Below are 12,399 nucleotides of genomic sequence, written 5' to 3' on the forward strand. Positions count from 1 at the left end.
CTCCATATTCTTCCTACCAAAATGTATTACTTCACATTTCTCTGCATTGATCTTCATCTGCCACCTGTCTTTCCATTCCACCAACTTGTCTGTGTCCTTTTGGAGTTCTACACTATCCTCCTCACAGTTCACAATGCTTCCAAGTTTCATATCATCTGCAAGCTTTGAAATTGTGCTCTGTACACCAAGGTCTAGGTCATTAATATAGATCAGGAACCTGGGGAACTCCACTACAAATCTTCCTCCAGCCCAAAAAACATCCATTAACCACTACTCTCTGTTTCCTGTCACTCGCCAATTTCGTAACCATGTTGCTGCTGTTCCTTTTATTCCATGAGCTATAAGTCTGCTCACAAGTCTGTTGTGTGGCACTGTATCAAATATCTTTTGGAAGTCCATATACATCCCATCAACTGCATTGCCCTCATCAACCCTCTTTTTACCTCTTCAGAAAAGTCCAGCAAGTTAGTTAAACATGATTTTCCCTTAAGAAATCCATGCTGGCTTTCTTTAACTCGCATTTGTCCAAGTGACTATTAATTTTGTCCCAAGTTATTCTTTCTAGAATTTTCCCCACCACTGAGGTTAAACTGACTGGCCTTTAATTGCTGGGCTTATCTTCACACTCTTTTTTTTGAACAAGGGTATAACATTTACAATTCTCAAGTCCTCTAGTATCACTCCTGAGTATCAGGAAGATTGTAAAATTATGGCCAGTGCCTCTGCAATTTCCACTCTCACTTCCCTCAGTATCCTTTGATGCATCTCATCTGGTCCTGATGACTTATCCACTTTAAGTACAGATGGCCTGTCCAATAACTCCTCCTTATCAATTTTAAACCCTTCTAGTGTCTGAATTGCCTCCTCTTTCACTGTGGCCTGCACAGCATCATCTTCCTTGGTAAAGACAGGTGCAAAGTATTCATTTAATACCTCAGCTATTCCCCTGCCTCCATGCACAAATCCTCTTTTTGGTCCCTAATCGACCCCACTCCTCTTTTTACTATTTATATGTATATAGAAAACTTTGAGATTCCCTTTTATGATAGCTGCCAGTCTCTTTTCATGCTCTCTCTTTGCTTCTCTTATTTGTTTTTTTCACTTCCCCTCTGATCCTTCTTTATTCAGCCTGGTTCTCAACAGTATTTTCTACCTGGCATCTGTCATAAGCACACTTTTTCTTTATTTTCATCTCTTAACTCTTTTGTCATCCAGGGAGCTCTGGATTTGTTTGCCCTACCTTTCCCCTTCAAGGGAACATACCTTGACTGTGTCCGAACTATCTCCTCTTTGAAGGTAGCCCATTGTTCAGCTATCATTTTTCCTGCCAACCTTGAGTCCAATTTATTTGTCCCAGATCCATTCTTAGCCCACTGAAGTTGGCTTTTCCTCCAATTAATTATTACTACTCTGGATTGTTCTTTGTCCTTTTCCATAGTCAGCTTAAACCTTATGATACAATGATTACTATCTCCTAAATGCTCTCTTACTGATACTTGATCCACTTGGCCCACCTCATTCCCAAGAACCAGGTCTAGCTGTACCTCCTTTCCCATTGAACTGGCAACATAATGCTGTAGAAAATTTTTCTGAACACAGTCCAGGAACTCTTGCCCCTCACTGCCCTTTGCACTACTATTATCCCAGTCCATGTTTGGATAATTAAATTCCCCCTTTATAACTACCCTATAATTTTTGCACCTGTCTGCAATTTCCTTGAAAATTTGTTCCTCTCTATCCTTCCCACTGCACTGAGCAATCTAACTGCACCTTTTTTGTTCCTAGCTCTAGCCAAATAGATTCTGTCGTCAACCCCTCTGGGACATCCTTTTTCTCCAGCACTGCAATGCTCTCCTTAATCAATACTGCCACCCCTCCCCCTTTTTCCCTTTCCTATCTTTCCTGAACACCTTGTATCCAGGAATATCTAACATCCAGTCCTGCCCTCCTTTGAGCCAGGTAGGTCTCTGTTATAGCCACAGCATCACATTTCCACATGTCAATCTGTGCCTGTAACTCACCAGTCTTATTAACCACACTCTGTGCATTCACATACATGCACAGTAACCCTGATTTAGACTTTATTACTTTCTCCCTTACTCTGACCCCCACCTAATAACTTACTATTCTCTACTCTAGCCCTATCTATCTCTCCCAGTATTCTGTGCACCTTGCTATTTTTCTCTGATATTTCCTCCTGGTTCCCATACCTCTGCCAAGTTAGTTTAAACGCTCCCCAATAGCACTAGCAAATCGCCCCACAAGGAAATTTGTCCCAGCTCTGTTCAGGTGCAACCCATTCAGCCTGTACAGGTTCCACCTTCTCCAGAACTGGTCCTGGTGCCGCAGAATCTAAAGCTCTCCCTCCCTTCTGCACTATCTTTCCAGCCACGCATCCATCTGCACTATCTCCTATTTCTATTTCTTGTGCATGGTACCAGGAGTAATCCAGAGATTACTACTTTTGAGGTCCTGCTTGCTAATGTTTTACCGAACTCAGTAAACTTTTTCTGCAGGTTCACATCTCTCTTCCTACCTATGTCTTTGGTACCAATGTGGATCACGAGTATATTGCCAATCTCTAATTGCCTTTGCGAGGTGGTGTTGAGCTGCGGCTGAAGATGTTATTGCAGTTTTGATACAACTGAAAGGCTTATGAGGCTATTTCAGAGGGCAGTTAAGGGTCAACCAGATTGAGAGTCTAAGGTCAAACATAGGCCAGACTGGGTGAGGACGGCAGATTTTCCTCCCTAATAGACATTAGTGAACCAGATGGGTTTCTACAACAATCTGGTGGTTTCATGAGCACGAGACCAGCATTTTACTCCAGATTCTAGATTTATTTAGTTGAATTAAAATTTTCTGGCTGCCAGGCTTTTGGATTACTGGTCAAGTAACATAGCTACAATGCTGTGGTATCCCTTTTTTGATCTGAAAGAGTGCTGGATGGAAAGACACCCTCTTTAAGGATGTGTGCCCTATTTTAATTCGCCTCCCGTTTCTGTAAAGGACACAAAATGTGGCTGTACAGGTTTTATTCATAAGAACTGGTGGGAATCATCAGCTGCTTTGCACAGTTGGTGGATTGAGTGTCGAGATGACAATTAACCTTTCACCAATGGTGGCCTGGTGCAAATACAGGCCAGACTCCCTGAGAGCACTCTGTCTGATGCTGGGTTCACAACTGCGCTTGGATTCAAATCCAGCCAAGTTTGAGGCCTCTTTGGCTGCAGTTTTAGTGAGGCTGAACTTTCATTTCCGAGATTTTGGTTCAAAGCTATCCTAGACTCAGGTGGAAGAACCTCCACATTGCTGATGGGCTGTGGGAGAGGATTAAATGGGTGGGTAGAGTCTATGATGGGGGAGGTGGAGAACTTCCTTGCTCTTCGAATTGTGCCGTGAGATATTTTATATCCGCCTAAGAAGCCACGGCCCTGTCTGCCCTAACATCTCATCTGAGGCATTCACCTCCGACAGTGCAGCACTGTCTCAGTTCTGCCCTGGGAGTGTTGGCCTGTATTATGGAGCTCGTGTTTCTGGAATGGGACTGAAACCCAGAACTGTCTGACTGAGGTGAGCGAGTGCTATCTGCTGATCCGGGGCTGAGACTTTGACACCTTATTCTACTTAGAGATAAGTACTGATTCTCCAAAGATTGAGGTGTCCTTTTGGTACTTGTAGTGGGCCTGGTGGACTCCACTTTGTGTGTGGAGCATGAGCTGCAAGATGCAAGGCAGGACATGTTTGGCTCCAACCACTCCCGCAGGTGTATGTCTATCTCGGACTTGTTCTTGACTGGGCGGCGCTTCTTGGGGAGGTTGAAGATGTTAACTGCCTTGAATTCCTCGGGCATCCTTATTCTATGGTATTTGGTATCCGGGAACAATTCCCTCTTGATGATGTTGAAGGGCAGGGTCGGCAGGGGCCACGTTCCCTTACTGACCTTGCTCCTCAGTTCAGGGTGGCCTGCATGGTCTAGCACCAGCTCATATAAGAGCCCAAAGTCATGCTGCTGGATCAGAGTGGCCGGGTCGATGTCCAGATCAGCCTCTATTTGTCTAGAGATGGCAGTCACCGGAGGCGAAGCTGGATTGATGCTCACGTTCCAGATTGGCTTCAGCTGGCAGATGCCCTTGCGAGGCGTGGTGCAGGTCACGGCTTTCAAGCCCTGAATTGCGGGGACCCTTCCCTCCTTCCAACTTCTGGCCCACTCCAGCCCCTCTTTCTCGCTTCCCGGATCCATCTTCGATCGGCAGGGACCTTTTGCCTTTGTGAACCGCACGACCTTGAGCGTCTGCTGACCGCCGCTGCTCTCGTCAGTCTTCACTGACTCCCTCAGCTGCCTGAGCATCAGTTCCGAGGCAGTGCTGCGTGGCCTGGAGAAGCTGGTCGATGTCCTCAGTATATTGGCAAGGTGCTTCCTCTCTAGCCACAGCGTGTACGTCTCATTGGTTAAGTAATCTTTCGCTTCCTGCATCAACACAAATCACAACACTTCAATACATTGAAACCTGGTCAAAGTAAACAGTATCTGCTGATGTACCTAGTGGTCGCAGAACAGAGTGCAGAAGTTGGGAATTTGATGCCGAAGGGAGAAGCTGCTGCTTTTTGCTTTCAGTACTTGCAGTGGTTCGTGTTATTGGTAAAAATTTAATCTACCTTTAATTAACTCAATCAAATAATTAATTAAAGGAATAAAAACCATAAGCTAATCATAGGGAGAGAAGGCCCAGGGCAGAGCGCAGTATATATTTGGCGAATCCAAAAACATTAAAGTCAAACAGTGATGTCAAAGACAGTAGGTAGGTGATTGGTTAGTGAGTATTAACTTTTCTTCTCTCAAAGTTAGGTCAGTCAGTTAAACTAAGAAATTTAGTTAGTAGTCTAATAAATAGGGGCATGGCAGGGCACCTCAGTCCCGTCAAAAGCACATCCTTTGCCATGTAGGAACTCCAGGACACTTGTGTCCTGGAGAACCGCATGTGCAGGAAGTATAGTCAGCTGGAGGAGCTCGAGCTCCGTGTTTTGGTGCTTAAGCAGCAGTGAGCGTCACCGCAGTGCATCCACAAGGTTGAGAGCTATATGGATAGCATATATCAGGAGGTGGTCATCTTGCAACTTAAACATATACTGGCAGGGAGGGGATGGATGATAGCCAGGGAGGACCAGGCAGGTAATGCAGCAGTTCCCTGAATGCTTGTGGTTCTCCAATCAGTATTCAGTTCTGAATACCGATGGGAGAGATGATTGCTCTGGAGAGTTCAGCCAGTGCTGCAGCGGGGGGAGGTGGAAGGTCAGGAAAGCAATAGTGATAGGTGATTCAATAGTTAGGGAACAGACAGGCGTTCCTCTGGCCGCAGATGTGAATCCAGGATGGTATGTTGCCTCCCTGGTGCCAGGGCCAAGGATGTCACGGGACAATCTAAGGGGGTGGGGGGGGTGGAGGTGAACAGCCAGAGGTCATGGCCCATATCAGTATCAATGACCCGGGGAGAAAGAGGGATGAGGTCTTGCAAGTGGATTTTAGGGAGCTAGGAAAGAAACTAGCAAGTGGGACCTCAAAGGTAGTAATCTCTGGATTACTCCTGGTGTTATGCACCAGAAGTAGGAGGATAGAGCAGATGAATGCATGGCTGGAGAGATGGTGTAGGAGGGAGGGCTTTAGATTCCTGGGACATTGGGACCAGTTTTGGGGGAGGTGAGACCCATACAGGCCAGACAGATTGCACTTCAACTTTGCGAGTGATGCTGGAGAGGGTTTAAACTAGCTTGACAGGTGGATGGGAACCTGAACGTAGATTCAGAAGGGACAGAAACAAAGTTGAAAATGGAAGGCAGAATATTCATAAAGAAGTATGGAAGGTCGAGAAACAATGGTTAGTAAATGAACAACAAAGGAGTTGTTCAGTGATTAGTGGTATATTCTTCAATGCAGGGAGTCTAGTGAATAAGACAGATGAGCTGAGGGCACAGAAAGATACTTGGAAGTATGATATAGATAGATATTGCAGAAACATGGCTTAAAGGAGGACAGAAATGGCAGCTCAATGTTCCTGATTACAAGGTTTTCAGATGAGATAGAGAGGGGGATAAAAAAAGAGGGGGGGGGGTTGCAATATTGATTAAAGAAATAATTATAGTTGTGTGGAGGGATGTTGTGGAAGAAGGACAATCAAATTAAGCCATATGGGTTGAACTAAGGAACAAAAAAGATGCAATCTCACTGCTGGGAATGTACTATATAGACCCCCAAACAGTCAGAGGGAGATGGAAGAGAAAATATGTAGGCAAATCTCTGAGAAGAAAAGAAACAAAAGGGCAGTAATAGTGGAGGATTTTAACTACCCTAATATTAACTGGGATAAATTCAGTGTAACAGGTACAGAGAGAGAAGAGTTTTTTTTAAATGTAATCAGGAGAACTTTTTTAGCCAGTACATAGTTAGCCCAACAAGAGAAGGGACAATTCTGGAACTTAGTTTTAGGGAATGAATCTGGGCAAGTGGAAGGTGGGAGAGCATTTTAGTGGTAGTGATCATCATTCATTTAGATTCAGAGTGATTGTGGAACAGGATAAAGATAGACCAAGAGTTAATATTTTAAATTGAGGAAAGGCCAATTTTACTAAGCTGAGCTTTGATTGAACAAAAGTGGACTGGAAGCAGCCACTTGAAGGTGTCAAAGCAGTGGGAGGCATTCAAGGAGGAGAAAGAGAGGGTTCAGAAAAAAATTTGTTCCCACAAAGAAACTCCCAAGCCTAGACTCCCCTAGATGTCAAAGAGCAGACAGAGTAGAATAAGGCACATAAGGGAAACTTATATCAGATACCAAGAGCTCAATACTGCAGTAAACCTAGAGAAGTATCGAAAGTATAGGGGTGAAATTAGAAAAGCAAAGAGAGGGCATTAAAAAATTGGCAAGTAAAGTCAAGGAAAACCCAAAGATGTTTTATAAATATATAAAGAGCAAGATGGTAACGAAGGAAAGAGTAGGGCCCATAAAAGACCAAAAAGGTAATGTGTGTGTGGAAGCAGAAGGTGCAGGTATGTTTCTTAAGGAATAGCTTGCATCCATCTTCACAAAAGAGAGGGGTGAAACAGACTGAGAAGGAGGAGTGTGAAATATTGGATGGGATCAACATAGTGAGGGAGAAAACATTAAGGGGTTTAGCATCTTTGAAAGTGGATAAATCCCCAGGCCAAGCTGTTAAGGGAAGCAGGGGAGGAAATAATTGAGGCTCTGACCATCATTTGCCATTCCTCTTTGGCTACTGGCATTGTGCTGAAGGACTGCAGGACAGCTAACATTGTACTGTTGTTTAAAAAGGGATAAGCCAAATAATTACAGACCAGTCAGCCTAACGTCAGTGGTGCGCAAATTATCGGAAAAAATTCTAAAGGACAGTATACATTGCCATTTAGAAAGGCACAGATTAATCAAGGACAGTCAGCAGGATTTGTTAAGGTGTCTGACTCACTTGATTGAATATTTTGAGGAAATGACAAGAAGGGTTAAGACTGGGCAAAAAAGAAAGATAGCCGAAAAGCCTACTTCTGTACTGTAATAACTGTTTGTCTATGATATGGGATACAAGGGCAAGTGGATCCAAAATGAATTCAGTGGCAAGAAGCAAAGGGTTATGGTTGATGGGTGTTTTTGTGACTGCAAGGTTGTTTCCGGTGGAGTTCCACAGGGTTCAGTACTGGGTCCCTTGCCTTTTGTGGGGTGTATATAGTCTTTTGGGCCTCCTTATCTCGAGAGACAATGGATACGCGCCTGGAGGTGGTCAGTGGTTTGTGAAGCAGCGCCTGGAGTGGCTATAAAGGCCAATTCTGGAGTGACAGGCTCTTCCACAGGTGCTGCAGAGAAATTTGTTTGTTGGGGCTGTTGCACAGTTGGCTCTCCCCTTGCGCCTCTGTCTTTTTTCCTGCCAACTACTAAGTCTCTTCGACTCGCCACAATTTAGCCCTGTCTTTATGGCTGCCCGCCAGCTCTGGCGAATGCTGGCAACTGACTCCCACGACTTGTGATCAATGTCACACGATTTCATGTCGCGTTTGCAGACGTCTTTATAACGGAGACATGGACGGCCGGTGGGTCTGATACCAGTGGCGAGCTCACTGTACAATGTGTCTTTGGGGATCCTGCCATCTTCCATGCGGCTCACATGGCCAAGCCATCTCAAGCGCCGCTGACTCAGTAGTGTGTATAAGCTGGGGATGTTGGCCGCTTCAAGGACTTCTGTGTTGGAGATATAGTCCTGCCACCTGATGCCAAGTATTCTCCGAAGGCAGCGAAGATGGAATGAATTGAGACGTCGCTCTTGGCTGGCATACGTTGTCCAGGCCTCGCTGCCGTAGAGCAAGGTACTGAGGACACAGGCCTGATACACTCGGACTTTTGTGTTCCGTGTCAGTGCGCCATTTTCCCACACTCTCTTGGCCAGTCTGAACATAGCAGTGGAAGCCTTACCCATGGGCTTGTTGATATGGGATGACATATATATCTCAATGATTTAGACATAAATGTAGGAGCATGATCAAGAAGTTTGTGGATGATACAAAAATTAGTCATGTGAGGAAGAAACCTGTAGACTGCAGGAAGATATCAATGACTGGTCAGTTGGGCAGAAAAGTAGCAAATGGAATTCAATCTGGAGAAGTGTGAGGTAATACATTTGGGGAGGACAAACAAGGCTCGGGAATACACAATAAATGGTAGGATTCTGTGAGGTGTAGAGGAAGTGAGGGACCTTGGAGTGTATGTCTCCAGATCCCTGAAGATAGCAGGACAGGTAGATAGGGTGGTTAAGAAGGCATACGGGATACTTTCCAATACTGGCCGAGGCACAGAATTTAAGAGCAGAGAGGTTCTGATAGAACTGTACAAAACACTAGTTCGTACACTTAGGTAAATGTGGATAATAACAACAACTTGCATTTATATAGTGACTTTTGTGCAGTAAAATGTCCCAACTTGCTTCACAGGAGCATTATTAAACCAACTTTGACAGCAAGCCACATAAGGAGATAAAAACATAAGAAAGAGGAGCAGGAGTTGACCACACGGCCCCTCAAGTCTGCTCCACCATTCAGTACAATCATGACAGATCTTCTGTTTCAGCTCCGCTTTCCCGCCTGCTCCCCATATCCTTTCATTCCCTGAGAGATCAAAAATCCATCCGTCTCAGACATTTTCTTTTATTTTTCGTTCTGGGAATGTGGGCGTCGCTGGCCATGCCAGCATTTATTGCCCATCCCTAATTGCCCTTGAGAAGGTGGTGGTGAGCTGCTGCCTTGAACCGCTGCAGTCCATGTGGGGTAGCTACACTGTTAGGAAGGGAGTTCCAGGATTTTGACCCAGCGACACTCTACGATGGAGCATTCACAACCCTCTGGGCTAAAGAATTCCAAAGACTCACAATCATCTGAGTGAAGTAATTTCTTCTCATCTCAATCCTAAATAATTGACCCGTTAACCTGAGACTGTGTCTCTGTGTTCTAGATTCCCCAGCCAGGAGAAACCACCTCTCAGTGTCTCCCCTGTCAAGCCCTTTCAGAATACTGTGTGTTTCAATGAGATCACCTCTCATTCTTCTAAACTCCAGAGAATATAGACCCAATTTACTCAGCCTTTCATCATAGGACAACCCCCTCATTCAATAAACCAATCTAGTGAACCTTCACTGTACCATCTCCAATGCAGTTATATCTTTCCTTAAATATGGAGAGCAAAACTGCACACAGTACTCCAGCTGTCGTCTCACCAAAGTCCTCTTTATTTCCTCTTCCCAGCTTACATTTTCACCCAGCTTTGTATCGTCAGCAAACTTTTTTTTATTGTTCTTTAACGGGATGTAGATGTTGGCTAGACCAGGATTTATTACCCATCCCTCATTGCCTTTGTGAAGGTGGTGCCTTCTTGAACCGCTGCAGTCCATGTGGGGTAGGTACACCCACAGTGCTGTTAGGAAGGGAGTTCCAGGATTTTGACCCAGCAACAGTGAAGGAACGGCGATATAGTTCCAAGTCAGGATGGTGTGTGACTTGGAGGAGAACTTGCAGGTGGTGATGGTCCCATGCATCTGCTGCCCTTGTCCTTCTAGTTGGTAGAGGTCGCGGGTTTGGAAGGTGTTGTCAAAGCAGCCTTGATGCGTTGCTGCAGTGCATCTTGTAGATGGTACACACTGCTGCTACTGTGCGTCGGTGGTGGAGGGAGTGAATGTTTGTTGAAGGGGTGCCAATCAAGCGGGCTGCTTTGTCCTGGATGGTGTCGAGATTCTTGAGTGTTGTTGGAGCTGCACCCATCCAGGCAAGTGGAGAGTATTCCATCACACTCCTGATTTGTGCTTTGTAGATGGTGGACAGGCTTTGGGGAGTGAGGAGGTAAGTTACTCGCCTCAGAATTCCCAGCCTGTGACCTGCTCTTATAGCCACAGCATTTATGTGGCTGGTCCAGTTCAGTTTCTGGTCAATGGTAACCCCACAGGATGTTGATAGTGGGGATTCAGTGATGGTAATGCCATTGAATGTCAGTGGGAGATGGTTATATTCTCTCTTGTTTGACATAGTCATTGCCTGGCACTTGTGTAGCGCGAATGTAACTTGCCGTTTATCAGCCCAAGCCTGAATGTTGTCCAGGTCTTGCTGCATGTGGAAACGGACTACTTCAGTGCCTGAGGAGTCATGAATGGTGCTGAACAATATGAAATCATAGAGTCATTTACAGCACAGAAGGAGAGCATTTGGACTATTGCCAGCTCTCCACGGAGCTATGCAGTCAGTCCTGCTCTATGGCTCGATCTCCATAGTCCTGCAAGTCTATTTCTCTCAGGTGGCCATCCATCTTCCTCTTGAAGTCATTGATCATTTTTGCTTCCATCACCCTCGTGGGCAGTGAGTTCCAGGTCTTTACCACCTGCTGCGTAAAAAAGTGCTTCCTCATATTCCCCCTGTATCTTGCCCAAAACTTTTAATGTGTCCCCTAGTCCTTGCACCATTGGTTAATGGAACAGCTTTTTCCTGCCTGACTTCTCTAAGCCTGTCATAATCTTGTACATCTCTGTCAAATCTCAACTCAATCTCCTTTGTTCCATGGAGAGCAAACCCAGCTTTTCCAACCTAACCTTGTAACTAGAATTCTCCATCCCTGGAACCATTCTGGTAAATCTCCTCTGCACCCTCTCAAGGACCCTCACTTCCTTCGTGTCTCTTGGAATTCTTTCTGAAGTGAGGTAACCAGAACTGGATGCAATACTCTAGTTGGGGCCTAATCAGAGCTGTATGTAGATTCAGCATAACTTCCCTGCTTTTGTACTCAATGCCTCTGTTTATGAAGCCCAAGATCCCATTTGCTTTACAAACCACTCTCTCAATATGTCCTGCCACCTTCAACGATCTATGCACATGCACCCCCAGGTCCCTCTGTTCCTGCACACTCTTTAGAACCGTGCCATTTAGTCTATATTGCCTCTCCCTATTCCTTCTGCCAAGATGCATCACCTCACACTTGTCAGTATTAAATTCTATCTGCTACCTCTTTGCCCACTCTGCTAGCCTATCTATGTCCTGTTGCAGGCGGTTCATATCATCCTCACTGTTTGCCTCATGTCCAAGTTTGGTGGCGTCAGCAAATTTTGAGATTTGACTCTGTATTCCAAGATCCAAGTCATCTATATATACTAAAGAAAGCAGTGGTCCCAGCACTGACCCTTGGGGAACACCACTGTCTACCATCCTCCAGTCTGTAAAGCAACCATTTACTATGACTCACTGTTTTCTGTCCTTAAGCCAATTTTTTGTCCAAATGCACACTGATCCTCCTATTCCATGAGCCTCATTTTTCTTAACCAGCCTTTTATGTGGTACCTTATCAAATGCTTTCGTAAAATCCACATAAACAACATCCACCGCATTCCCTTCATCAACCTTCTCTGTTACTTCAACAAAGAATTCAATTAGATTCGTCAAGCATGAATTTTACAAATCCATGCTTGCTATCCTTAATTAATTCGAACCTCTCCAAGTGTCCGCTGATATTTTCCCTGATTATTGTTTCTAAACCCTTACCCACCACTGATGTGAAACTAACTGGCCTGTAGTTACCAGGATTGTCCTTACATCCTTTCTTGAATAAGAGTGTCACATTTGCCACTCTCCAATCCTCTGGCACCCCCTCCCATATCAGGGAAGATTGGAAAATTATGACAAGCCATTCCGCTATCTCCATCCCCACTTCCTTTAACAACCTGGGATGCAAGCCATCCAGACCAGGTGACTTATCAACCCTAAACATAGCCAGCTTTTTAAGTACCTCCTCCTCTCAATTTTCATCCTATCCATTGCCTCTACTCTCTCTGCTTCTACTGATATTTTGTCATCCTCCATTTCCTTAGTGAACA

General features: G+C 45.0%; 1 protein-coding gene across 1 annotated transcript in view; it reads right to left on the minus strand.

The window, feature by feature from the left end:
- Window positions 1–3,060: 3,060 nt before the first annotated feature.
- ankrd53 (ankyrin repeat domain 53) overlaps window positions 3,061–12,399 on the minus strand; it is a 51,438-nt gene continuing 42,099 nt past the window's right edge. The window contains exons 5-6 of the mRNA XM_068028747.1: window positions 3,756–4,471; window positions 3,061–3,244 (exon numbers count right to left, since the gene is read on the minus strand). Of these exons, the coding sequence (XP_067884848.1) occupies window positions 3,061–3,244; window positions 3,756–4,471 (900 nt within the window). The remainder of the gene's footprint in view (window positions 3,245–3,755; window positions 4,472–12,399) is intronic.

The sequence above is a fragment of the Heterodontus francisci genome, chromosome 1 (assembly GCF_036365525.1).
Source record: "Heterodontus francisci isolate sHetFra1 chromosome 1, sHetFra1.hap1, whole genome shotgun sequence".
NCBI classification, from domain to species: Eukaryota; Metazoa; Chordata; class Chondrichthyes; order Heterodontiformes; family Heterodontidae; genus Heterodontus; species Heterodontus francisci.